Source organism: Opisthocomus hoazin, chromosome 15 (genome assembly GCF_030867145.1).
Source record: "Opisthocomus hoazin isolate bOpiHoa1 chromosome 15, bOpiHoa1.hap1, whole genome shotgun sequence".
In the NCBI taxonomy this organism is placed as follows: domain Eukaryota; kingdom Metazoa; phylum Chordata; class Aves; order Opisthocomiformes; family Opisthocomidae; genus Opisthocomus; species Opisthocomus hoazin.
In genome coordinates, this window is record NC_134428.1 from 12,785,057 (window position 1) to 12,810,634 (window position 25,578).

The 25,578-nt window shown below is 57.1% G+C and overlaps 2 protein-coding genes across 8 annotated transcripts; one reads left to right on the forward strand and one right to left on the reverse strand.

Moving 5' to 3' along the window:
• Positions 1-122: 122 nt before the first annotated feature.
• LOC142363179 (uncharacterized) lies at positions 123-2,734 on the reverse strand. The gene is made up of 6 exons (XM_075436048.1): positions 2,657-2,734; positions 2,023-2,543; positions 1,694-1,744; positions 1,337-1,463; positions 797-961; positions 123-571 (listed from the first exon to the last, which is right to left on the reverse strand). The coding sequence occupies exons 1-6, from the start codon at positions 2,732-2,734 to the stop codon at positions 203-205; spliced, it is 1,311 nt and encodes a 436-aa protein (XP_075292163.1). The 3' UTR covers positions 123-202.
• CDIP1 (cell death inducing p53 target 1) lies at positions 2,413-25,197 on the forward strand. 7 transcript variants are annotated; one of them, XM_075436314.1, is made up of 7 exons: positions 2,413-2,522; positions 14,214-15,081; positions 22,004-22,105; positions 22,599-22,697; positions 23,027-23,173; positions 23,406-23,667; positions 23,854-25,197. In XM_075436314.1, the coding sequence occupies exons 4-7, from the start codon at positions 22,613-22,615 to the stop codon at positions 23,963-23,965; spliced, it is 606 nt and encodes a 201-aa protein (XP_075292429.1). In that variant the 5' UTR covers positions 2,413-2,522; positions 14,214-15,081; positions 22,004-22,105; positions 22,599-22,612; the 3' UTR covers positions 23,966-25,197. The 7 variants fall into 7 exon arrangements, with proteins under 7 accessions (XP_075292429.1, XP_075292423.1, XP_075292424.1 ...); XM_075436308.1 differs by having other exon boundaries at positions 2,414-2,522; positions 23,403-23,667; XM_075436309.1 differs by having other exon boundaries at positions 2,414-2,522; positions 14,214-14,957; positions 23,403-23,667.
• Positions 25,198-25,578: the final 381 nt, after the last annotated feature.

Here is a 25,578-nt window from a genome sequence, read left to right on the forward strand (position 1 = left end):
ACCCCAAAGGGACAGAGAGGGACGTGATGGCACCTGGCAAGCCTCATCTCCCCGGCAGCTGCTGTGCCAGGAGGCTGGAGCTGCTGGCGCTGGCTGGCCTTTGGGATGGTCACCAAGTGCCTGCGGATGAGGATGTGAAGGCGGAGTCGGGCAGCGGTCTCTAGTGGAAATGCAGCATGGAGGTCTGTCCTGGAGGGGCTGCTCACGGCGCCGGGGCCACGGCCAGGGATCTGTTGCAGGAGACGTGCTTCACTGGATCAAAGAGGTGCCTGCAGCACTGGGGTGGCTGCTCAGCACCCCACTGGCACCCCAGGGACTGTGCAAGGTCCCACGGGTGGCCAGCACCCCAGGGGCAGGGGTCTGGATGGGACGGACAGGGATTGGAGGGGGATGGGGACAGAAGGGGACAAGGTGGGATGGGATGGGATGGGATGGGACCCAGCAGCCCCCGCCTCTTGAAGCCAGTGGTGTGGTTGGCACCGCAGCAGGGCCCCTGGCAGAGGCACTGCTGGGTGAGCCTCCAGCCCTGCTCCGGCTGTGTCTGCAGGGGAGCCAGCACCACGCGGTCCAGCTGCAAGGAGGGCAGGGGGGTCAGTGGGGCACCAGCCCCGTTTCAAGGGATGCTGTTGCCCCTGAGGAACGTTGGGGACCCCCTGGGACACATGGCTAGCCATGGCACGAGGACTGTCATCCCTTGGCATTGGCAGATTCAGGGCTCGCCCTCCCCAGGCAGGGATGTGCTGCCCGGCCCGGTGCATTCCTCCATCCCACCACCCTCCCCAGGTGACACTGTTACCTTGGGGTCCATCTCGCTGAGGATCTTCTCTAGGGCTTTCTGCCTGTCCCGGTCCAGCAGGGACATCCTCTGCAGCAGGTCCTTCATCATCTCGCTCAGCTGGACCACGGCACGTTGCAGCTCCTCCTGGCTCACTTTGGTCTCCAGCACAGCCTGGTCTGCTTTCTGATGTGGGCACAGTGTCAGCCATCCCCTGCGGATCCCCAGCCCTGCCGCCATCCCCACGTCCCTTTGCTTGCTCACAACACCCAAGCCCTGCTCCAGCACCCCCTTGCTCGTGGCTGGGTGCTCCACCATCCCATTCGGGCTCCATGCCTGCCGCATGCCCCCCGCCACCCACCCTCCCCTGTGCCTCCCTCAGAGCCGCTCACCATCATTGTTCGTCCCCAGGTCCGCCAGCGTGGCACAGCCACAAAATCCTGGCATGCTGAGCCGCTTCCGAGTGGGGACGCTCCAAGGTGGGCAAGCCCGTACCCAGGCTGGTTCACATGCTAACCACAGCACAAGTGGCTGCCGAGCGGAGCCGGGGGCCATGCTTACCTGGGTGTCCTCAGTGTCACCCCACTCTGCAGCCTCCTGGAGCCTTGTGCACTGCTCCTGCAGCTTCCCCACCTGGCCCAGCACCTCCTGCTGAAATCCAGCCCCTGGGGAGGACAAAACGTGGCCCCTGGGGAGGAACAGGGTGGCAACAGGAACAGAACAGGACCAGGCGAGGCAGGAAGGTAGCCTTGTGGGCAGCCCTGATGAGGGGCTAGCAGTGACACCCTGCGGAGTTGCCCTACTGTGTCCCCAGCAAGTGATGTGCGAGGCTGCAGCCCCCCGAACCTCGGAAGCACCCCCTGAGGCCCTGGCAGCCAGGTACCTTCTCCCCTCTGTCCTGCGGGTACCTTATCTCACCTGGCACCTTCTCCTATTGGGCAGCCACGTCCTCTGAAGTCCCCACATCGGCTGAAAACAGAAAACAAAGCTTTGCTCTGAGCAGCGCTGGCTCCTGTGCGCTCCCAGCACAGCGCTGCCCCAAACCCAGGTGGGTTTATGCTGCAGAGCCCCCCCCCGGCCCTGCAGCCAGGCCCCGGGCATGGCCAGCACCAGGGAACGCAGGGGTGCCATGGAGGGCAGTGACTGTGTCCCCACCAGCCATGCCAGCGTGGCTAGGAGCGAGGCGGAGGGACGAGGGGGCTGCAGTGGCCTGGGGACCCAGCCAGGATGGCTGAGTGTAGCCCTACCACCTTTGCTGCGGATGCTGGAGGGGGCCCAGGGCTGAGGCCACGGGGATGGCTGCGGGGTTCTGCCCCAGCCCCTTCCCGGGAGCGGGCTCTGGCCGGGCCTGGAGCGGCCCGGCGGGGGGAAGCAGGCCCCGGCCTAGAGGTGAATGCAGGCCCCAGCCCCGGCCTGGAGCGGCCCGGAGGGCGGAGCAGGCCCCGGCCCCCGTCCGGGAGAGCGCGGCCCGGGCCCGCCCCGCCTCGGCACCGCCCGCCCGCCCCGCTGGCCCCGCCTCGGAGGCGGCAGGTGCCGGAGCCGCGGCTGGGAGCCGGCAGCCGGTGGGTTCCTCCCCGCGAGGCGGAGGCGGGGGACGGGCGCAGGGCCCCGGCCAGGCCCCGGGGAGGGAGGCAGGCCGGGCGGCGGCCGGTGCCCCCGGCCCCGGGCAGGCCGCGGCGGGCTCCCGGCAGCGGGGCCGGCTGGCGGCGCGGGAGGAGGCGCAGAAGCTCCGCACCGACCGCAGCCGGTAAGAAGAAAGGGGTGAAAACTAATCCCCGGCGAGCTGTGGGAGGGCGGCCCCGAGCCGGGCGTCCCGGGGAGCGGAGGCACGGGCGGCGGTGAGACGGACCGGGGTAGCGGGAGGCTGCCCTGCGGTCGGGCCGGCCTTGACCGCTGTCCGCAGGGGCCACGAAACGCGGCTGGCATCTCACAGAGCCCCAGCGCGGCCCCGCGGGCCATGCCGGGACGAGTTGGGACGGGAGGACGGGAGTATGGCGGGGGGCTGGAGCCGCGGGGTGAAATACTGTCAGGCAGAAAGCGAGGTCGTGCGCTTGGGAACAGACTTTCTGCTGTAAGGCGAGCGCTCCGGCCCGACCCGGGTGCTGCCAGCTCGCGGAGAGGCCGGCCAGCAGCTGTGGGAAGAGCGAACACGATCTGTCACCCGGAGAGATCCCCAGGAGAGGAGGGAGCCAGGCCTGTCTACGCGTGTGCGTGCGTTTCCAGCCATCCCTGCACGGGAGAGATGGAATCGGTGATCAGGAATGATGACCCCGTTTTAGAGGAGCCGAAGGAAGCCCGGAGGTCTTGACAAGGCAGGGAGAGAAATTGTGGTGGTGGGGGTGATGTTGTCCGTCAGCGCGTCAGCAGCGTGAAGGCTGTGAGACGAGGAGAGCTCGTTTGGCTCCTAGGGAGCACAGCACAACAACAAATAGCAACGAATAAATGTTAGCGGGAGGCAGGGAGGTCTTTAACCGTTAGAGCAGTGAGATTTTGGTTCTGCCTCCCGAGGGGGCTGGAGAGGGAAGAGGGCAGGAGCTGTTAAGGCACCGTTCAGTTGCGTTGTGAAAAGCACAGGGGGTTGTGGTTGCTGCTAAACGGAGGGAGGGGGCTTGGGACCCTGGGAGGAGCCCCCTGGGCCATGCAGGGGAGCGGAAACAGGCGGGCTGGGACTGGGACGGCCACTGCCGTGCTGGCGTCCTCTGGGTGGTCCCCAGGAGTCAAGCTCAAGGTTAAACTTCTCCAAGTCACTGCAAGTGTAGGTGTGTGCCCCGTGGCCCAAGGTGTCACTGGAAAAGTTGTTCAGAGATGGTCTCCTTGCACCAGTGGGAACTGGTGAGGAGACTGGTGGTTGTCATGTTCCAGGCTGAGTGGTAGACTATGTCAGGCACAGTGATTTTAAGTAGAAATGTTTTAAATTATAATTATCGTGGTTTTGGGCTGCATGTAAAACTTGCTGAGAAATGCTTTGTGCACATGCAAGATACCTTCCTGTTTGCTCCCTTTCAACCAACGTGCTTGAAATGGGGCTTTCATTTCAGCAGGGCCCTTCTGCTTTCCAGAGTGCATGATAGGGGAAACCAGAGTAATATATAACCATAGTATGTCATTCATCCATTTTTAGGAAGTAAACAAACTCAGGTCAGTGTGGAAGGCGCAGGCTGAAAACTTCCCTTTCCCAAAAGCTTCTCTGTCTAAATGTTGTAGCGATGTCCATGCGCCCCAGGAAATCCCCAGAAGCGTTTAGCGATGTACTTGCTCCATTCTCCTTCAGTGTTCTGCGAGGAAGAAATTCCTGCTTGGAGACAGGGAGGCAGTGACTTCGGGAGCTGCTGCAAGGCTGTCTGGTGGTGTAGCTTGAGTACAGATGGGTGATGAGGCTATAACAAGGGCAGGGTGATGGAGCAACGTCCCCAGACACCCCCTGAGTGATGCCAAGTGGAGCAAACATGCTCGGTCCTCCCCAGCTGCCGTTGTTCGGGTGGTGGGGCTGTGGTGGCTGTGTCTGCTGGGGCCTGCGCTCAGGGGGGTGCTGGGAGAGGTGGTGTGCGTGTTCGCATGCTGAGTACCAAAAGATCTTGCCGCAGGTGTGACCGGGACAGTTTACAGAGAGGGAGCTTCTCTTTCAGAACCTGAGCCCTTCCTATCAAGATGCAAAACCGTGCTGAGTTTCTTCTTGTGTTCCCTCAACAAGTCCTGCACCTGAAATTCAGTTCTGAAGTTCAGTTCCTCATGTTTCTGTTCTGGCTGGAGCTCTGTCTCAGCTGCTCATATGAAAGCAGGGAGGGTGTCTCCGTCAGCGCCTTGTTTTGGTTTATATGCATGCTTTTGAAGCTCGCTTCCTAATCAGCCATGCTTTCTGCGCGTGAGGAATCACGCAGTGATGCAAAGAGCAGCAACTGCTTTCCTTCTGGAGGAAGCACAACTGGCAGATCTGCTCTGGGAGGGCAGCTAATGCGCTCCTGTAGCTGGAGGGCATTCAGCCAGGGGCCAGCCTAGAGCCTGGCTACAGCACCCACACTCTCTGTGTTTCGGGGGTTTTGGGTCTTTGGTACACTGTTGTCATCTGTAGAAGTGTTCCCATTGCCAGTGTTACTCACTAACATAGCGAGAGAAGGGATGAAAGTAACTTTATTGTGTAAAAATTACCTTTTTTTCTCCCTTCAGATGTGAATTTAGCAGATAAATATTTGTATTTAAAGGATGAGGTTGATGCAGAGATCTTCCAGTATGAGGATGAGTGGTTTTGGGAGGAGATACACGGACTCTGCTTTAGATATACCCACTTGGAGATGCGCGCCTTGGAGACACGCACGCTTCTGCGTTTTGGAAGGGGAAACACAGTATCTGCCCTGATCCAAGACCAGTGTTTGCTTATGGGTAAAGTATGAAGTTAGGTGTTCTGCGTCTGTTTTTGGCACCGTTGTAAAGCCCTACATTTGATTCCTTATAATTGTTTTAATCAGGAGAGAATATCCTAGATGGAAAGAAGCTAAGTTTTTTAATCTCTTTTTTATAGCATTTTTTGTAAGGTCTGCAAAGGGGCTGTGCGTCGCTTTTGCTGGTGTTACCACAGCTCTGCACACGTGCTGAATGTACCATCAGTACTGTGACAGTTTTTCTGTGTGCAGGCTCACGTTTACTCAGCTTTGCACCAAGCCAAGGAAAAGATTGATGGCTTCCAGGTGAGACAATGAGGAAACAGTATTTGCATAATATGGAGATTAAAATAATAACGAAGGCAGCACACCAGAATATACCTTCGAGCTTCTAGACAGGTGTGCCAACTTCTCATCAAACTGCGATGTGATGGTGTTCTCCCAGACTGATCTGTGCCAAGCCTCTGAAAACAGGGAGGACAGGAGAGCTGGAAAACAACAAATAGATGCTGATATGCTTCACGGCTCTTAGCAACAGTCAACCATCTTCTAAAAGGAAAGGTTTTAACTGCATAGTGCTGTTCTGTTCTCCCCGATACGGTGGAAGTGGCGGTTTGTAGTGGGAACTTCAGTTGTTCAGCAGATTGTTGGAGGTTTTTGGTTGGTTTTGCTTCCAGGACCTGATTTTGCAACTGTTCTGCAGGCAAAGTACGGAAACCGATTGGCTTTCCGGAAGATTTCAGAGCAAGGCACCTGAGCACACAGGTTCGCAAACATAGATGCGTATGTACCTTTTTTCCTTCAAAAAACAGGTGATGAGCGTCTTCTGCCTTGGGGTGTGATATTCACCTCACTGTTCTCCTGTTGTTCCCGATCGGCACTTGGTATCCATCTCGCAACTGGAGAGAAGCAGTGCGGTTTTCATAAGGAGCGTCAGATCTTTGCGTGCTCTGCAAAGGACGTATCTCCTCCTCTGATCAAAGGCAACAGAATTAGGAAACCGTGATCCCTTTTTTCAGCAGTGTAAATTCTCTGAGGCAGGGGGAGCACCGTTTTTCCTTCTGATGTGAAATGTTCAGGGAAACTCGTGGCTGCTGTTACAATTTGGCTTTGGGCTCCTTCCTTCAGAGCTGCCGCATGGCTGCAGTCTAAAATTTGCTGTATTTGTGGTGGTGCAAAAGGGCTGTTTGAGAGCGCAGAGGGTACAGCAGGCCTGTGCTGGTCATAGATCTGGGTGGAGGATGGAGGTCGGAAGGAAGCTGCTTCATGCTGCTGTGTGAGGCCTCACTTCAGCGCAGCTATCTTTAATCTGAAGTCTCTTAGCAGGCCTGAATTTAGAGGAGGAAAATACAAGAAATAATCCCAAAAGATGGCAGTGTAATTAGCATCTGAGGAACTGTGAAGAACAGCTGCCGGCCGTGTGTGTTCAGCTTTGTACTTCGTAGCGTGATGAAACCTGAGATGATCAGAGAAGGAAGAAATGAGCTGGGGCTTTCTGTGCAAATTAAGTAATATATTTCTCTGTTACCCATTGTGATTAGTAAGGCCACTCTGCGTTAGTAACAGTTATGTTTCTTTTACCTCTTTTGTACATAAGAAAATGGAATAATACCCAGTTCTCTTACGGATTAAGAGAATTTGAGATAAAGCATTTGTGCTGAGATGGTGGTCCCTCTGCCCAGCACCAGTCTGCAGGTAGACGTTCCCCACTGTGTGTGTCCCCAAACCTTCTTTGATACCCAGTCTCTGCATTTAAGAAGGAAATCTTCTCTACCTTGCCCTCACAGGCTGGATACCTGTCAACAGTTTTGGAAGCTGCAGTTTTGGAAGGAATGTTCTAGTTTTAAGTTTACACACTTACTGTTTTGTCTTGCATTCCATCTTACAGTCATAAATTCCATCCATCACACCTTACCATGGTACATGCACATCCTATGCTCTAGCTGTATTTCATCTTTATTTACTCCTTGCATTGTGTGGTCGCAGAGGAAAAGAATTTTACTTACAATTTGAACCGTGAGAGCCTGTTTGCTTTGGCACACTTTCCCTGAGCTCTCATTTTGGGAGTTAGCGTCACGGCTGGGTCTGCATGTGAAGGCCTTGTGCTGTAGTTCTCCCAGCAAGTCCCAGTGCTGGGAAGAAGTTGGGTCTGTGGGAGCTGCCTTCGCAGCAGGGTGCGTTCCCCTGCCTTGCCTGGGAGCCTTGGGGACCCACGTGGGCTGCAGGGAGAGGCTCTTTCACTGCTGCAGAGGGGTACGCTAGGCTCTCTGAGCTCCCCCCATGGTTTATACTGGCTCCTTGAAAAGAACCCCAATAATACAGCCCATGCTCAGGCTAAAAGGACTTTGCAGATGGAGAAGGGAAAAGCACAGTGGCTTGCTCTCTCGCTGTTGGGCTGTGTGTGTAGACACAGTCTGCTTCCCAGCTCACTCCAGATCTCAGCCAGTATTGTTTTTGTGAGCACTGACGTCCCCAGATGGTATCTGCTGCGTGCATCTTTACAAAGGAAGCCCTGACTTATGTCATTGGACAGTTGAATCTTTTACTGAGACAAGACATGGTGGCCGAGGCGCGGCTACGCGTGAGTAGATGTTACCTGCCAGAGTCTGGGGATGGTAGGCACGGTCAGCCCGCTCCCTGCAGGGAAAGGCTTCAAGGGTCTGCCCACTTCTTACCTTTGCATCTTTAGTTTGACAGAACCTCACAGTGCAAGATAAAATGAATTGGAGGGGTTTTTTCTCAAACATGTTTTGAAGCGCAGTTACTGGATTGAAAAGATACAGCCCCCTCCCTAGTTTGTGAGGGGTAGGCGAGGAATTGTATTAAAAATAAACCCTTGTTGCTCAGAAATCCCTTGTGCTTCCTCCCAGAGCCCCACAGCTGGAGAGCAGGTATAATCTTTTAGATTATGGGTGGCTGAATAAGATTACGGTCCCAGGGAGAATGATGGTAAAATTGATTTCATTTAGGTCATGGAACAAAGATTGTCACGTGGGAAGACTTGAGCAAAACTTAACCGTAGCCTGGCCTTCCTGGGGGCTAGACGGGCAGCGCTGAGGCTGACTGCGAGATGGGAGCACTTGTCTTCTGCTCGGCCATTCGTGGAGAGTTGCAGGAGACCCATCCAAGTCACGCTTTACCTCTTTACCTTGTGCCCTTCCAGCGTGAGCAAGGGAAACGGCTCCTCACCCTCTGCTAGCAGCATCCCTCAAATGGGCTGCGCTTTCCCTTCTGGAAAGCATTTGTCCAGCCTGTAGGTCTTTGTGATGTTGGGATGTGGGATGCTAATGCTGTAGAGGAACAAAGAAAGACAAAGATCAGGGCATAAACGGGGAGCAGTTTGTGTCCGGGCAGCCGAGCACGGCCGAGCAGGTGTTGCGTCAAGAGGCTGGTGCCGGGAAGCACCACCAGCTTTGCCTGATTCCACCAGAGCTAAATTTGCCTCCCAGGAGCAGAGGGAGGGTCGACTGCTCTTTATGGCAGTACCGTGTGTTTGCAGAGCTTTTGAAAATAGATTGGCTAATGTGTTCTGGATTGACTTGTTCATATCTCCAAGACCCAGAACAGCTGCTGTCCAGGTTTTCTCTCCTTCCCTTTTGGGTTGTTTTGTTGTGGGTTGGTTTTTTTTCAGATGGCCGTGACTCAGCCTTTCCCTGCTGCTCTCTGAGTTTCCTGGTTTCTGAATAGGCTATTCTTGGGACAGCGGTTCCTGACGGATAGGAACAAGGGGGGTGTTGTGTAGTTTTGTTTTTTTTTTCTCTGGTCTGCCTTAATGCTCTGCTTCCCTCTGATTTTTCCCTTGTTCCTGAATTACTGAATTGTCCTAAATTGCTGGACGCCATCTGTGGCGAAGGAGCCCCTGTACCGAAGGAGCCCCCTCAGGCATGATCCAGGCTGTGATCCTTGCACAGCACCAGCTTTTCCTCTGCAACTGAATGATGGTGACACTCCTAAGAGTGTGGAGGGTTCTCCTGGTATGGCTATATCTGTTGTAACACTTTAAAACCCCTTGCTTTAGCCTCTCTAATTCCAAGGGACAGTGCTTGGGTCTGCAGCGATCTGCCTTGCAAGGAGCAGATCCAGGTGAGGACCACTTCTTCGTGCCATGTCCATACGACAGAGGTGATATGGTGACTCTCATTGCAGAGCTAAGAGACTCCCTTTCAAATGGCTAGACGTGACTTCGGATGCGTGCTGCATCTGTGCATGCTTTCACAAGTAAGGGGAAAATACAAACTAGAATTTAAAAACAATGAAAAAAAACTTTCTCATTGCTTAATTAGTTATTGCCCCCCCGCGGATGGCAGAGGCTGGGAATCTGAAGGATGCTCGCTCTGAAATGCTTCGTGATGCAGTTGCACGGCATCTTAACACGGCGGGCTCTGGAATTTCTTCTGAAGCTTGTTCCTCTGTAGGGTGGGCTGGGGAGAGTCACCTTCCAGTGGCAGGTAGTGCACCCTGGGCCAGGCATGCTGGCCGCCACTCTTGCTGTGCAGATGAGCAGTTGGAAGCAAACGTGGTGTCTAATACGAAACAATCTTTGCTGGGTTTTTGTTTTATGAAGAGCAGAGCTCTTTCTGTCAAGACACAGTTGTGTGTGAGGGGGAAGTAACCTGAGCTGTTGTATTTTTTTGCCTTGAAAACACAGTTGGCTTTTAAAGAAAAACAGAGGCACTCTATGTTTTGTCAAACTCTGTGGCTACCAAGAGAAATTTCTCAGACAAAAGTACTGGAGGACTCAAAACACAAGGGTAGTGTTCTTCTTTAGCATCCCTCCACGTTTTTGGATACGCTGTATTGTTGTTAAGCCAACCAAGATAAAAGCTTTTCTGTGCAAGGAGGCTTTGAGAACATTCACTGCCAGATTAAATTAGCCTTTCTGAGTATAAATTAGTCGTTGTGATGTAGGCAGCCCCGCTGACTGCAGCTGTAAAAGCCACTCATGGTGGTACCCGCAGCAGATAACTTAAATGATAGGTGTGATACCTGTGTTCGGGGTAGCGCTGTGACCTTGAGATTAGATTTCTGGGTGCCGATGAATGAAAATCAGTCCACTGAATTTATTGATTGTTTCTCCAAAGAAGTAGCAGGCCACCCTTTTAAGAGAGGCAAAGGAACCCCTGGGGTTCAGCGCAGCATCGTTTGGGGAGGAAACCATGGGCCATAGCCAGCGCTGGGATGCTTTTGTGGTCCTCGGGGGTCCCAGCTCCGCAGCGCGTGGCAGAAGGGGAGTGTTGGAGGGGAGGACAGAGACTAGACACGGAGTGGAGGAGAGCGGTCGCGATGGGATTTCCATGCTGCTGCCGACTCCTTCGGGCTTGCTTTCTGACCACTGCAAAAACAGCTGCTGCTAGTGCGTGCATGCTGTCCTTTTCTTACAGGCGTCTTCACTTTGTCTTCCAGTTAACTTAGCACTTTTATTCTGCTTTATGGTATAGAAGGAGGTGCTCGCTGGAGGTGTGGGTGTGTGCTGAAGGCTCAGCCTGCTCCTTCCACCAGCTCTGCTGTGACCATTCAGCTCCTCCAAAATCTTAATGTAGTCTTGGAGCAAAAGAGTGAAGCTGAGGCTAGAGACCGTCTCCAGTGCCATTCAAACATCAGCTCTTCTCCTGGGCTCGTTGTAGCTCTTCCACAGAGATGTCATCTGGAGCGTATTTGCACATTGGGAATGGGACTATCCCCAAAGTTCATGGCTTCAAGCTACAGGAGCTGTCGTTTTAGCCATGCTCAGGCTTTCAGACTCCCTCTTGGGTGCCACGGTTCAGGATGCCTTAGCGCGGTGGGAGCTCAGTTTTGAGCTGCTGGGCTATTCTGATGAGAGAGACAACAAACGGTTCCCAGCTTGTTTGGTGTTGTAGCTGTGGGAGCTGCTCTGTCTTTGTCAGGCTCCAGAGAGGATTTCAGTCCTGAATCCTCTAGAGCAGCTGAGCTATTTACCTGCCCTGAGGGCATCTTGGTATTATCCATTTGAATTTTCACCCGTCTTATCCCCTGCTGTGAGAGCAGTGACCCAGCCTTAGGACCGCTGGAAATCCTCTGCCCAGCGATGCTTGTGGTTTCATGGTAAAGCAGTGAGGTGTTGCCTGGACAGAGAGGCAGAGGAAGGCTTTAGAAAAGCTTAGAACAGGGCTTTGAGGAGGTGCCTTGCTGCGTGTTAGGGATGCTCTGAATCCAGCTGCTGCGTCTAGATTTTCAGCGAGAGGTCTTCTGCTTGCTGTGTCCGCGGTGCTGGAGTCAGGGCGGCGTGGATCCGGGTGACGTGCCGCGCATACCGGAACGAGGGTGGTGCCTGGAGAGGTGTGAGGACATCACCTCTCTTCCTTCACTCTGGTTTTCAAAGGGAGTACAGCTCCGTGTGCCTGATGGCAGTTCTGCTGAACTCGGCTAGCTGATTCGTGTCTTGGTCAGTGTTCTTGTCAGATCTACTTATGTTGAAGTGAGCCAGGCTAATGAAGTGGCTTCGCGTGTCTTCGAGGTCTCCTGTGGCAGGACTGCGGTGCGTTGCCTCCGAGCAAGCAGTAGTGGCCAATTAGGCTCATGGGGATGCAGCTTTTGGCATGATCTGAGGGACAGATACGCAGCAGCTCCTTACGTGGCTTTGTTCAGCAGATAGCAACAGAGTTTTGGGGAAGGGGTTATGAAGGAGCTGGCAAGAACTTGGGGCTGCGAACTTAAACCAAAGTCATGAAATGCTTTGGAGTAAAAATGACTTCCCTGCTCCGAGGAGTTAGTGCAGAGTAGCCAAGTCTGGCTGGAGCTGGAGGAAGGAGTGGGACCAGCAGGAGCTGCGTGTGGGTGTGTCCCAGTGCTCCCCGTGAGCCACCACCGTGCTGCTGGAGGGGACCTAGCGCTGGGCATGCTCAGCCGCTGTGGGTTAATGCAGGTGGGTTCCCCCTCTGGGAGCTGGGATGCTAGCAGGGCCCTGGGCCACCCTGGGAGAGCTCCTGGTCTGGAGATGGGAAGGTCTGGTCACGCCGTGGGAGCAAGAAGATGAGCGTGATAACGTGAGTGGCCTCAGCACGGAGGAGCTCCTCCAGTGCATGGGTCTCTGGGCGTGCATGGGTCCTCCTCGTTGGCAGCAGGACTTGGGAGAGATCTCAGAGCTTTCATACACACTCCTGAGTAACCCAAAACCACGCTTCTTTGCAAAAAGCGAGCCATGGCCTTAAATAGAGTGACATAGAGCACTTCTCACTAGTCCTCAGGGGAAAAAAAAGCAAGGTGACACTGTACCTGTTAAATCTAAGTGTCAGCAGCTTCACTGGCGCTGAGGCAGGGGTATCTGTGAGGACAGAGAATGCTAATGATGTTGGAGACTGGAGTGGGTCCTACAGCAAGCTGGTGCTATGCCTCCGATGAGAAGATATCAGTACCAGTACCGTGATGCGTGCTTTGTACATCACTTGGAAGGAAAATGGGTCTGGAATCACCACCAATGTATGCAAAATTATTTCATTGTGTTGCAAAATCTGCAAGGGAGTTCTGAATGGGCTCCTGGGCTCTGATGAATTCTGAAACTGAAATGTCGCTGCGTCTCCACAAAAGTGCTGATCGTCCATGACTCTAATTTCCTCCTCCCTTGGAGCTTACTGTGCTATTTAATGGAAGTCACACATCTAATCAGTTTGATTCAGCAATGATGTAGCTGTATTATTTGACTTTCAAGAAATTCTATAGAATGAGGGAGTAATGAAAAAATGGGGCGCATAAAGCAATGAAATATTTTTAGTATAGTTTTGGAAAGGAAATCCATAAAATCCTGAGTTGTGCTGTGAGATGTGGCGGGTCATCATCCCGTATTCATCTTCTCTGCGCGAGAGCTGGGAGGTGCCGTTGAAATGGGCAGGCAGCAGACTGACAGCAGGAGATGCTTTTTCGTCTAGGTAACTGGAGAGCCACTGCCGTCCGTGGCAGAGCTCTGCGAGCCGGTGGGCTGTAAAGGGATTAGGGTGGTCCGTGGAGACACCTCTAAAGCCCTGAGTGTTGGGAGTGGGCAGGACTGACAGGGGGGGTCGTTCTGCCTTCACGTGCTTCCTAACTCATCCCTAAGCGTCTGTTATGGGCTGCCATCAGAGGTGAGCTGCCGAGCTGTGACCGTCTTTAATGCAAGGACCTGCAGAGCTTCTGCCCGATCTCCTCTGGGACTTCTGCTTGCTGTTGAGCTTCTGGAGCTGGGGGGGTTCGTTTGTTTGCTTAAACCAACAGCTAGTCTTGGGGCACAGTTAAGTTTGGTGCTGTGTTGAAACTCGGAGTAGATCTTGGTTTTATTTGCTCTAGATTATTGCAGGTTATGTTATTAACATTATGAACTAGGTATCAAATGGATGATGTAATGCAGTATTTATCCTCTCAGGGGAAAAATTAAGTAGGTGCACAGGACTGCAGGCGACAGCTGCTGATATCATGGGGTGCTTTCCCATGGATGTTATCAAGTGTTAGCTCGGACTGTTTCTGAACGTTAGTGAAAGTGTCACAGAAAAGCTCTCTGGTTCCTCAGAGATGTGGCTTGCGGCACCCCCCTTTCCTCATCTAAGTCTCTCTGGAGACACGGAGATTGCCAAGGTGGAGAGGAACTCAGGTTTGTCTTTAATGTTTGTTTTAAGTCGCATCTTTGCATCCGTGAGAACACCTGGTGTATTGTAGCCTGTCTTCTCACATGAGGCCAGGTAGCAGCGCGCTCTGCACTTGCTCCCTGTTCAGCAAACTGTCTTTTGGGGGCTGAGTTCAGCTGCCCTGGGGGTCCAGAGTGCTCTGTGGACACCTGAGCCTTCCCCAGTGCCCCTAAACGTGTAAGGGCTGGGGTTTGGTTTGTGGGTGTGGGGTAGTGGCCTCTCCTCTCGCTGGTAGCTCACAGGCTCCCTTGCAGCCCCTCTTGGCTCTTGTCGGCTGTCGCCGTCGGCACGCTGAGCTCTGCAGACGCATGATGCTTCCTGCAGCTGTGTGCTGCGGCCTGGGAGCCCGCGGCAGAGAGCAAAGAGCTACCCCAGTTCATTCTTTTCATTTTGGCTGGTTTTTCTTTAAGTGTTCGGGTTAACCAGGTCCTGGCAATGCTGTTTCTGCAGGCCCGGTGTGGAGAGCCAACAAGCGCTCGGTCAGCCCATCTGGAGGCGGACAGCACTGGAGAGAATCCCAGAGGCGGCAGCAGGTCCTGACAAACGCTCCTCCCGCACGTAAGCCTGTGTGGGTGTTGCAGATAAACCATCTTTGTCTTAAGCAGGGGGATTTTGTGTCCGGTTTTCCCCATCTCCATACAGAGGAGCTGCACGAAGCAGTAATTTGAATCTCTGACTGAGGCCAGCTGAGCCTGGGCTGCGTCGTGGAGATTATCTGATTGTGCTTTGGATTTAATGCCCTGGGAAATCGTGCTTTGGACACAGCACCTGGCTTCCAGCGAGGGTCCTGCTCTGAGCTGATTTGGCTGCTGGGTGACGGTGGGATGCAGGAGGTCAAGTGACGTGTAAACGACTGCAGCGGGGATGCTCCCCCAGAGAGGAGAGCAGGGAGCTTCGGCTGCCTGACATAGCTGGATTGAATGGTGAACAGCCTTCTCCTCCAGCAGCCCTTCATTTTAAAGGACTGCTTCTGTCCTGCTTTGCCAGCAGAGCTCTCCATCTCCGCACCGAAGGAGCAGCCCCATCCTCCTGGGAGCAGCAGTTTCCTGCGGCTGAAGTCTGACTGCGGAAGTGTGGGAGAAACCTGCTGTTTCTGCACGCTGGGTCTGCGCTCCTCGGCAGTGCTGCTGGAGGCGCAGGGCTTCTGCTGGGGGAAACGCTGCTGAGTTGCTCGGAAGAGGAGCAGACCTTAACGTGGGTTTCCATCTGTGCCTTGCGCGAGCCTGGCGTGGGCATGCGCTCTCTCGCTGTCTTGCCCAGGACCAGGATGATGAGTTGAGGAGGTGCTGCCGGGGTTAACAGTGGGGTGAAGGAGGGGGTACGTACCGCCTGGTGAAGGATTGCCAGGGCATCCTCTTTCTAAGGGAGGCTGCAGCACTGCTGGCTGTTTATTCTGTCCCTCCTGGCTCTGGGGAGAGGGTGTGCAGGCTGGAAGCAGCGGATGCACACGGGAAGAGACAAGGCCGAGGGGGAAGTTTGGCTCACTCGCAGGGAAAACATCGCTATTTTTTGTTCTGCGTAAAAACCAGGCAGAAGTAACCGCCGACAGTGCTTTTTCAGCAGGGATTTTTGCTATCTTTCCTTTCAAGGTAAGAGCTGTCTGCCGTGGACTGCACGCGGTGCTTTCAGGAGCAGTGGGAGTTGAGCTGCATCCCGGCACGCTGTGTGCGAGCAGGCATGCACGTGGACCGGGCAGCATCCCGGCCTTGCTCGGTGGCACGGGTCTAACGCAGAGAACACGCTGCAGAGCGGGTCCAGCCGGGCTTCGGAGATGCTGCTCAGAAATGCCATGTGGAGGAGGGCAGTTGCGATTGCCACGGCCAGGGTATGGCTCTGCCCACCTCTCGTGCAACCTTGCTCCATCCAGTCTCCTCTTGCTACCCCTAACGTCCTTTGAAAGGGTAACAGGCTTTTGGCCAAATGGCATTTTGCCAGCATCTGATCTGCCTTTTGTGCTCATACTTGTCTGCCTTCCTTGTCTCAGTATTTCCCTGTTTCTGGAGCAGGCAGAAGCTCGTGACACACAGGTAGCTTTCCTGGCGCCGGGAAAGCTGGGGTGGTGTTGGCCACAATGCCGTTCCTTTCATAAAAGGGAAGAGGCTGGCGTCAGTGAGGGAGCCCAGCTTCTTCAGAGCTCTCGACTTTGCTTTTAAAGATATGTTTACAAAAGCTTGGAAGCTGAAATGTGCATCTCTTTGATGTGCAGCAAAGCTGGAAGTATTCGTATCCCTGTATTTATTCATGTAATTTTAGTGTGTTTTTTCCTCTTCTAAATATCGGAAGTTGTTTTTTGTGGAGAAAGAGCTCCAAATATGTGCAGTAGCAGCTTTTGAAGCGCCAGCATCCCTGAACGTGGTTATGAACAAACACTGCTTTCCTGTCTCAGTGGCTGGAGCCACTGGTCACGTCGGCCAAACAAAGCCGCATTGCCGTGGGTCTCCCGTTATCAAATGCAGGGGGAGCGAGGAGAACGCAGGCCGTGGTTCTGCTTGTGGGAGCAGGTCTCAGCTGCGCCGTGAGGCTGACTCGGAGCTGCACGGGGCCGGTGCTGCGCCGTCAGGGTTCGCACGCAAGTTAGACTTGCCAGCAATCTGCCCCGTCCTCCTCAGGTCGGTCTCACCCTTGGTGATCTCGTCCTGGGGGAAGCAGCCTGACGCGCACACGGCTGCTGCCTGGGAAGAACGGCATCAATGGACTGAACCTTTGGGTCCCCAAGCAGTGCGGGAATTGTCTGTGGCTGTCCTCGTTCTGGCATTATCTGCTCAGTGCGTTGAGCTGGCGGGTGAGCTTTTACGGCGTCTTAGCATACGTTCAGCGAGGACGTGCTGCGATGTTACCTGTTCCCTAGTCCCGCTACGTGCCACGCTTCAGCTGATTTTGGCGACGCACGTCTTTGGAGAGCAGGTCGGGTGGACAGACCTTTCCTCTTGCCGTGTTTGAATCCCAGACTGTTTCTGCAGTGATCCTGTGTGACGTAGCGGGGGGAAATACCACCAGCGGGGAACCCTGGCCCCTAACGCATCAGCTCCCCTCGTTGCCGCTGTAAGCAGCTGGGAGAGCTTCGTGGTCACCAGTTTGGGATGTGTCAGTAATGGGAACCGTGGGCCTTGGGGTATCGGTCCCTGGCTGACCAGAGCCAGCGCTGCTGAGCGTGGGAAGCAGGCAGGGGAGAAAGCCTTGTGCTCCCTGCGTGCTGCCCCACGGGCCCTTCGGCTGTGCTCACCGCTGTAGAAAAACCTCGGGCAGGCCTCTCGGGGCTGGGAGTTACACCCTGCTCTGGGGGCACCCAGAGACCTGCTGTTGTTCTCCTCGCCCAAAAGCTGCCTGAAATGAGACCCTGGGTCGACCGGCGAGCACAGAGCCAGCTGCAGGGGAGGGTGCACGAATCGAAGCTGTAGCTGGGGTGGGCCAAGCCCTTTCTGGCTTTGGGGCTGCGATGGAGACATGCTCTCCTGGTTGCGTCTCTCATGCTGCTGTGTCCCGGCAGGGCTAACGGGAGCAGTGGGAAGCTGGATCTTTTCTCTTTTGTTTTCTTTAGCAAAGCTCCAGCTTAGCCTGTGCGTAGGCTCGCACGCAGCTGTGGTTTAGTCCCTCGTGTCCGCACTGAATCCAAGCCACCCATGAAGGCCACAAGCTCTGCGACGGGACGGGAGGACGAGGGGTGACTGGGTGCCTACGCAGCCCCACGGCAGTGCCGCAGGGCAGGTGAAGCTCACTGGAGTGGCGAGACCAGCCATCGCATGCTGTCCCATCCACGCTGTAGCAGCACGTGCCGGAGAGCGTGCCAGCACGGGCGATGCTTGCCGTTGCCACAGCTGAGCATGGCTTCGGGTCGCCGATCTAGACTTGAGGGAGATAACAGGCTTGCACCGAAAACATGGTGAAGAAACACCCTGGCAGAGCTCAGTGTGGTCAGCCTAGCAAAGCAGAGTCCGAATCAGGGCATGACGGCTGTTTGCAGCAAGCAGGGGGCGAAGGAAAGCGGTTCAGGCTGGAGACTGGCTGCAGATAAACTGGAAGCTGTGAGGCCGTCAGAGCCGGGGAGGCCTGGCACAGGCTTCCCACAGGAATGAACGGCAGGAGCAGGACAGCGAAAACAGTGCTGGCAGATGGAGGGAAGTTCTGGGGTGTTTTCCCCAGAGAGGGAAGGAGGGGTGGGCTGATCCAGCGGGTCCCCTCTGGCCTCTGATCCTTGTTCTGCTTGGTTTGTCACGCTGCCAGCGCGTGGGGTCCTGCGTTGAACAGGAGCAGTGTTTGCAACGACTGCGTGGTGGGTTCATCTCCTGTAGTTAGTTTGAAGTAGAGGAGCCAGTAAAAAATATTCTTCCAGTTGAGAAGAACCAGTCTGGATTTTTAGCTGGAAATAGCATCTCCTTTGTCCACCCTTTTACTGGTAACTGTAACTCCTTCTGAGTCTTATGATCTTGGAGCGGGTCCTTGTTCACAAAGGACCTGCACTAGGCATTGGTGACTCCATCAGATCTTGAACTTCGCCTAAATTATTTATAAAGCTCTTTTTTTTCTTTTCCTCTGGGTGTTCAGCCAGTCCATAAGCGTGGTTATACCAGCAGGCCCTAGTGTGGATGCAATTTCTGCAGTCTTTGGGAGCGTTTCTTCCCAGGTGAGAACAGGTAGTTCGGGCTAAGCTGCTTTCATGGCACACCGGGCTCTGCGGGCCGTGAAGTCTCTGCTGCGAGCTGCCGCCGGGCTCCCGCGGTTGTCTCTGGTAAAAGCAGAAGCGACCAGCAGCAAGAGGCATTGTTACGTGCTTCTGGGGATCGTGTTGTGATGCAAAACACTGCTGTGGTTGTGTTTAGGGCTGGGCACTTCCAGCTCACCCGCCTGTGCCCAGGCACCACCGACCTGCGTCAGCCCAGAAGGGCTGTCCCAGCAGGGCAGGCTCCGGGCTCCCCGCTCTCCTGCGCTGGCTGGGTGCTGCCCAGGGAAGCTCAGGCTTTTTGCCGGGTTTGGGGGTCTTTGCCCCTCTCTGGCTGCTGAGAGCAGGGTCGCCTCTCCGCGCTGCCGTACGAGGGGGGATGATGTGGGTTGCTCTGCTTTGGCCGCGTTGCTTTGGAGAGGGAATGCTGCAGAGTCGTCGGTGCCAGGGCGGGGAGTGATGCTGCGGGGTAGCTCCCGCCCAGCACGGGGGGAAGCCATTAGGGTTGTGCCCTCCAGCTCCCCACCGAACTTTCTGGAGGACGTGGGCTGGGGCGGGTTTCCTACTTCTCACATCAAGATAAAAGAAAGCACAGGAGAAGCAGCTTTTAAGAGGCTTAAAAGCAACAGGCTTTCTCTTCCTCCTGGGAAGGGCACACAGCCAACATCTTGCTCTTCACCTATCTCTCTTAATAAGTGGAGTATTGCATTAAGCGTGACTGAGTCTGCCAAGTCCGAGCGGAACAGCTCTGCAGGCCCTGCAGCTGCCTCCACCCTGGTGCACGTGTGGCTCTGAGATCCCCTGGCTGTCACCCTGGTGGCTGCCATCCCCGCTGGTCACGGCGGCAGGATTGACTGCCGGCTCGGTGCTCCACCTGACGGTGTTCCTGGAGCGGCTGGTGGAGCGCGTGGCTGGGATTGCCTCCTGGTCTCCTCAGCTCCTGAGTTTTCTCGCCAGCGGCTTTGATGCTGCGGGGAGTAAGGCCGGGGAGCGTTGGAAGACGTTGTGGGAAGGCAGCGCCTGAGCGGTACTGGGAGGAGCTCTGTTACCTTAGAAAAGCCGTGGGCTCAGCGGGCCTGCGAGGGCGAGGAAAGCTCCCTGGCAGGCCAGTGTCCCCAGGTAAGGACTCGAGGATGCTCTAGTTGGGCTGGGCTCGTCCAGGAGCCCTGCAGGCACGGGGACTGGAGAGTCCGAGGCTCCTGGGTGTGCAGGGTGGGTTGGTTGGCTGCTTTCAGAAGAACAAGGCCTCCTTTTCTTTACATCCCCAGTGAAGCTAAAAAGAGCACGGCCCAGTTTTTGTAGCTTTGTAGGTCACTGAAGGAGAAGGAGAGCTCTGCAGTGCGCTGCGCTTCGGGTGCTTTCCCCCACCTGGAAGTGCTCTGTGCCCCGGCAGCTCTGCTGTTCCGCTGCACGGGCCGGCTCTCCTTCCCCTGGCTCTTAAGGAAGAAATCGGAGAGAAAAGCAGGAGCAAGATGACCCCCAGCCACCCCTGTGTTATGCTTGGAAGCTGTGTGTCTGCAGCCTACCACTTAACACCTCCGGGGAGAAATATTAGTAAACACAGACACCCTGGGGAGACCCGATGCCAGGCCAGGCTTTGCTCGTCTCGGGGGGTATTGAGTGGCTGAGACACCGGGAGGCTGTGCTGCCATTCAGCGAGACCTGGGCAGGCTGGAGAGTTGGGCACAGAGGAACCTGATGAGGTTCAACAAGGGCAAGTGCAGGGTCCTGCAACTGCGGAGAAACAACCCCATGCACCAGTACAGGCTGGGGTGGACCTGCTCCAGAGCAGCTCTGTGGAGAGGGACCTGGGTGTCCTGGTGGACAACCAGTTGACCATGAGCCAGCAGTGTGCCCTGGCTGCCAAGAAGGCCAATGGGATCCTGGGGTGCATTCAGGGGAGTGTGGCCAGCAGGTCAAGGGAGGTTCTTCTCCCCCTCTACTCTGCCCTAGTGAGGCCCCATCTGCAGTACTGTGTCCAGTTCTGGGCTCCCCACTTCAAGAAAGATGAGGAGCTACTGGAGAGAGTCCAGCGCAGGGCTACAAGGATGGTGAGGGGACTGGAACATCTCTCCTACGAGGAGAGGCTGAGGGAGCTGGGCTTGTTCAGCCTGAAGAAGAGAAGGCTGCGAGGGGACCTTAGAAATATCTGCAGGGTGGGTGTCAGGAGGATGGGGCCAGACTCTTTTCAGTGGTGCACAGCGACAGGACAAGGGGCAATGGGCACAAACTGAAGCATAAGAAGTTCCACCTGAAGATGAGGAAGAACTTCTTCCCTCTGAGGGTGATGGAGCACTGGAACAGGCTGCCCAGGGAGGTTGTAGAGTCTCCTCTCTGGAGATATTCGAGACCCGCCTGGACAAGGTCCTGTGCAGCCTGCTCTGGGTGACCCTGCTTCGGCCGGGGGGGGGGGGGGGGGGGGGGGTTGGACTGGGTGACCCACAGAGGTCCCTTCCAAGCCCTACCGTTCTGTGATTCTGTATCAGCGTGCTGCTCCGTGGTCAGCAATGGGTGGTGGTGCTCCTCTGCAGACTTGTGACATCCTCACCTTGCCTGCCAGCTCACAGGAGGCTGCATGGCAGCAGGGAGCATCTGCTAGAAGAACCCGAGTGGGATGAAGCGAAGCCAAGCAGGTCGGGGAGGGATGGATCTTCCTCGGCTTCCCTTGGCCCAGCAGCCACAGGTGGAGGTGGCCATGGCCTGTGAGCACCTCTCTGGGCACAGCTGCAATGCAGTCAGGGCTGGGGCAGTGCCCACTGCCCGTGGAGGCTTGTGCTGTGCCGTGGAGGTTGCCCAGCACGTGGCACTGGTGCCGGAGCTGGAGGGACCCTCGCTGCCTCGTCCTCCCTCAGCAGGGACGCTGGCGGGGTGCTGCCCGGCTCAGCCCCCATGCCAGCACCCCTTGTCTCTGGGGCTGAGCAGGAGGTTTGTGCCTTGCCAGGGCTGCGGGGCAGCCTTGCGGTCATGCCTAGGGGCAGGTAATGGGGCAGCAGTGCCTGCTTGGGCCATCTCTTGGGGTCCAGAGCCACCCTGGTTGTGCCCATGGGATTTTTGCGGGCTGGTTTGTAGCCTGGGTGTTTTCTTCCTGGTGGAAAACAGGAGTGGGACTGGCTGAGAAAGCACCGTCCTGGCCTGCCTCGAGGAGAGCAGAGACCAAGGGGGCCGGGCCAAGCAGGGTCTGTTGGGGATGAGGGACTGGGGTCGCTGCTCAGACCCGAGGGGAGCGCCTGGCCGCAGTGTCACTGTGTCCCATGCCTGATGGCAGCCTTCCCAGGCACCGAGGGCACAGCCTCTCGTTTCCCAGTTCAGTCACGTCCTACCAGATACAACTGAGCCAGAGTAAACAGGATTTCCTGATTTTGCAATCCCTTGGTGTCCAGAGCATGCCGGTGGGGTGTTTCCACAGGCTGAGGACACATAGCCTCGTGCCCTCATCGAGGGGGCACATGTGAGGCGGCTCCTGCCCGGACGCGCTCTCCCCACACCGGCACCAGGGAGAGCGGGGGCTCTGGCATGGCGGCCAAGGCTGTAGTAGTGGCTCCTCGCCATCGCTGTAACTCGCTCTCTGTCTCCTTTCATGCAGGTTCGGTGGGGTAAGGCGGCTCCCACGCTACGTTGCACCGAAGAATTGTTTTCCTCAGCTCTGTCAAGACCTCTGAGCAACTTGCTGCCAGGAAGAGGACAGGTGAATTTTTACCCCGTGTAAAATAACATCTCCAGCTGTTAGAGTGTCTTACCTTTACTTGCTCGAGAGATTCTCTGTGGGTTTGCACCCTCAGCCTCTCAGAGTTTGTGCCTCAGGCTTGGGGGTTCTGCCGTCCCCTCGGGGTGCAGCATTGCCTGTCGCTCTGCTGCGTGGAGTCGAGGGGGCTGTGGGCAGCTCTTCCCCATCTTCAGGCCCGCAATGCTGCAGCCGAGGCGCTTGGCAGAGCAGCTTCCAGCCCCGTACTGCCCCGGCACGCGGGCCGCGCGTCGGCATTACGGGGAAGCTGGCAATGAGATGTCACACGTCGGGTGCGCTGCCTGCGCCAAAACCTGTCCAGCTCTGGGGCCGTGGCCTTGTTTCCGCCCATGCCAGCCCCGGACCCCTCCGTGACCGGCCACCTCCTCCCCCAGGCACCGCACTGCCGTGCGCGGCCACAGGCCCGTGTCCCTTCTAAAGCCTTCTGTCCTCGCAGGGCCGCCCCGAGCCATGTCCAGCGACCCGCCGCCACCCTACCCGGGTGGCCCCTCGGCCCCGCTGATAGAAGAGAAGCATGGCCCACCCCCTGCGGCAGGTACTGGGTGCAGGACGCTGGGGTGGGGGGCACGGTGCTGGGCTCCATCTGTTGCCGCATTGCCCTGTGGGGAGGCAGGGGGGGTCCCAGGGGCAGCAACAGGAGCAGACGGCACTCCCTGCTCAAAGCCAGACTCTGCTCGCTGCTGGGGGTGAACCTGGGCTTCTTGTGGCCCAGAGGCTGAACTGGGGGGGGGTGGGAGGTGCCCCCACCCCATGTGGTGTCCCCCTTCCCTGCTGGGGCCAACCCCCAGCCCGCTCCGTCGAGCCACCATCTCCCTGCCAGCTCTACCGCCTCCCGCCCTGGCTGCTGACTCTGGTTCCTTTCAGATGGCGTCGCCCCAGTCGTGGGCCAGCCCCAGGGGGTTCCCATCCCCCCTCCTGAATTTGGGCCCCCCCCATACGAGCCGCCCTCGCAGCCGGGGTTTGTGCCCCCCCACATGCCCACAGACGGCTCCGGGCCCTACGTGCCGCCTGGTGAGTACCGCGAGGGGCTGGGTGACACAGGGGGTGGTGACATGCGAGGACTCCCCTCCCCACCTCCCCAGAAGCACGTGTCGGGGTGGGGGGGCCACAGCGGGGGTTGGGAGCTGCCACCAGGACCTTGCAGGGAGGCCCTGGGGTGGGCCGGGGGCTCAGTGCCTGCAGCTCTGGCCTCTCCTGCTGCGCGCAGCGACGTTCACTGGTGTGCGTTTCCCGTTCCCAGCAGGTTACTACCCGCCGCCCGGCCCGCACCCCCCCATGGGCTACTACCCTGCCCCGGGCCACTACCCCTCTCTGGGCGGCCACACGGCGACGGTGCTCGTCCCTTCGGGGACTGCCACCACGGTGACGGTGCTGCAGGGCGAGATCTTCCAGGGCGCCCCGGTGCAGACGGTGTGTCCCCACTGCCAGCAAGCCATCACCACCAAGATCACCTACGAGATCGGGCTCATGAGCTTCCTTCTTGGTTTCTTCTGCTGCTTCGTGGGGTAGGTGCTGCAAGCAGAGCTGGGGTGATTGGGTGGGGGTTGCTCAGCCCTGGTCCTGGTAGCCCCAAAGCCGCTGGGTGACAGTGCCCGGAGAGCCGGGCTCCTGCCGGGGTGGGGAAGGTGCCACCACCATTTGCCCATGTGTGGCCCCTGCCTGACAGCACTCTGCCCCTTCCCCTGCTCCAGATGTGACCTCTGCTGCTGCCTGATCCCGTGCCTGTTCGATGACTTCAAGGACGTGACACACACGTGTCCCAACTGCAAGGCCTACATCTACACCTACAAGCGCATGTGCTAACAGCACCCCGGGAGCCCAAGCCGCTGGCGTGACGCCGGCCCCTCTCCCGCTGCCGTCCCCATCTCTGCGTGTGCAACACTCCTTCGCTTAACCTGCCGGTGGTGTGCGCGTGCGTGCGTGTGTGTGTGTATCCCCAGCTCCCTCCCAAGCCGAGCTGCGGCCGCCTGCCCCAAGCTCCAGGCCTCGCTGTGAACAGGTGGATTGGTGACGCTGGTGCATGGGGCAGTGGGCTGGGCAGCACGCAGGAGTTTGGGGGGGCGGGGCGGGTGGGGCTGCCATCCCTCTGCACCCCGTTATGTTCCAGGGCGCCGGCGCAGCCCCTCTTGCCTGGAGCAAACCGGGGCAGAGCCACAGCTGGTGGAGTGCCCGGCTGCGGGGACCCACCACCCTCACGGGGAACCACTGCAGGCAGGGGACAGGAGGGGAAGGGGGACGTGAGCAGCCCACAGCGTGCACAGGGGAGGCTGCACGGCCCCTGTGCGATGCCAGGAGGGAACCCGGTGGTGGCTCAGTGGCCACTGAGAGAGGGTAGTGGCACCCGTGCCTGGTTCCAGCCCCTTCCCACGGCGAGGCAGGCAGAGCCCCTTCACAGCATTTGGGGGGAGAGCGGCCGCAGCCCTGCACCCTTGACCAGCACCTCCGTCCTGCCAGAGCGGCCGCACCAGCTGCATGCGCCCTGCCAGCCCCTGCCCCGGCTCCTCTGGGGAAGGAAAGCTCCTGGCAGCTTCTCGCCCACCCGGCAAATGCCTCTGGCCTGGCACTGCCTGCCCCAGCACTGTAGATTAGAGGAGTTCATTACCAGCCTGCAGCAGACTCGCAGCTCTGGAGCAGCTCTGTGCCCACGCGCTGCGGAGCCACGTCCTGAGCCCTGCAGGGCTGGCACATCCTGCAGCACCCGTCCCACCACCACCACACCCCCTGGGGTTCCTCGTTGCATGTGGGCATAGGGGGTTATTTTTAGCTCACTTGATATGGGGCAGAAGGAAGGGGGCAAGGGGGCAATGACAAGGAGCTGCTAGCAGCACCATGACAGATGAGGGCAAGAGTGCCTGGGAGCCCTTTTCAGCCTCTGCTCCCCTGGTCCCCAGCCCTGCAGCCCCCGGGGTGAAGCAGGGGCTCTCCTACAGTGGTCTGCACACACAGCCCAGGCCACCCGGGCAGCTGCTGTTTGTGCAGGGGTGGAACTGTGGCACTAGTCAGTGTTCTTATGTAAATAAATAAGAGACCCTGAACACGTGTCCGTCTTTCCTTCTGCTCCAAACCCACGGCCGATCAGCCCCTGGGGGAGCTGAGGATGAGGAGGGGTGGCGTGGCAGTGGCACAGCAGTACCGAGCACTGGAGGAAGAACAGCAGCTTCCCTACCCCAGCCCAGGGCAGCAGAAGCCCTGGCGCTTCCCCAGCTCTCCCCTCTCCTTGTGCCCACACACTCGGTTGAAGAGGAGGAGCCCCCCCAAAATGGAAGGCAGAGGGGTGCCCACGTCACCAAGCCCCAGGCCGCTCTGAGGCCCAGCACAGTGCCAGAGAGCAAGGGGCAGCTGCGTGACCCAGAGCAGCCCCCTCCCTCACCTGGGGAAAGCCCCAGGCCCAGGCTGTGGCCCTTGAGCAGGAGGCA

What these genes read in the sequence shown, in the direction of transcription:
- LOC142363179 (XM_075436048.1), bottom strand. Translation starts at nt 2,734, where the DNA reads ATGGCCCGCGGGGCCGCGCTGGGGCTCTGTGAGATGCCAGCCGCGTTT. An exon ending in GCGGACAGCGGTCAAGGCCG is followed by an intron (nt 2,544 to 2,656) that starts GCCCGACCGCAG and finishes GCCGGGGATTAG; the next exon opens with TTTTCACCCCTTTCTTCTTA. An exon ending in CCAATAGGAGAAGGTGCCAG is followed by an intron (nt 1,464 to 1,693) that starts GTGAGATAAGGT and finishes GTTCCTCCCCAG; the next exon opens with GGGCCACGTTTTGTCCTCCC.
- CDIP1 (XM_075436308.1), top strand. Translation starts at nt 22,613, where the DNA reads ATGTCCAGCGACCCGCCGCCACCCTACCCGGGTGGCCCCTCGGCCCCG. An exon ending in TGGCCCACCCCCTGCGGCAG is followed by an intron (nt 22,698 to 23,026) that starts GTACTGGGTGCA and finishes GGTTCCTTTCAG; the next exon opens with ATGGCGTCGCCCCAGTCGTG. An exon ending in TTCTTCTGCTGCTTCGTGGG is followed by an intron (nt 23,668 to 23,853) that starts GTAGGTGCTGCA and finishes CCCCTGCTCCAG; the next exon opens with ATGTGACCTCTGCTGCTGCC.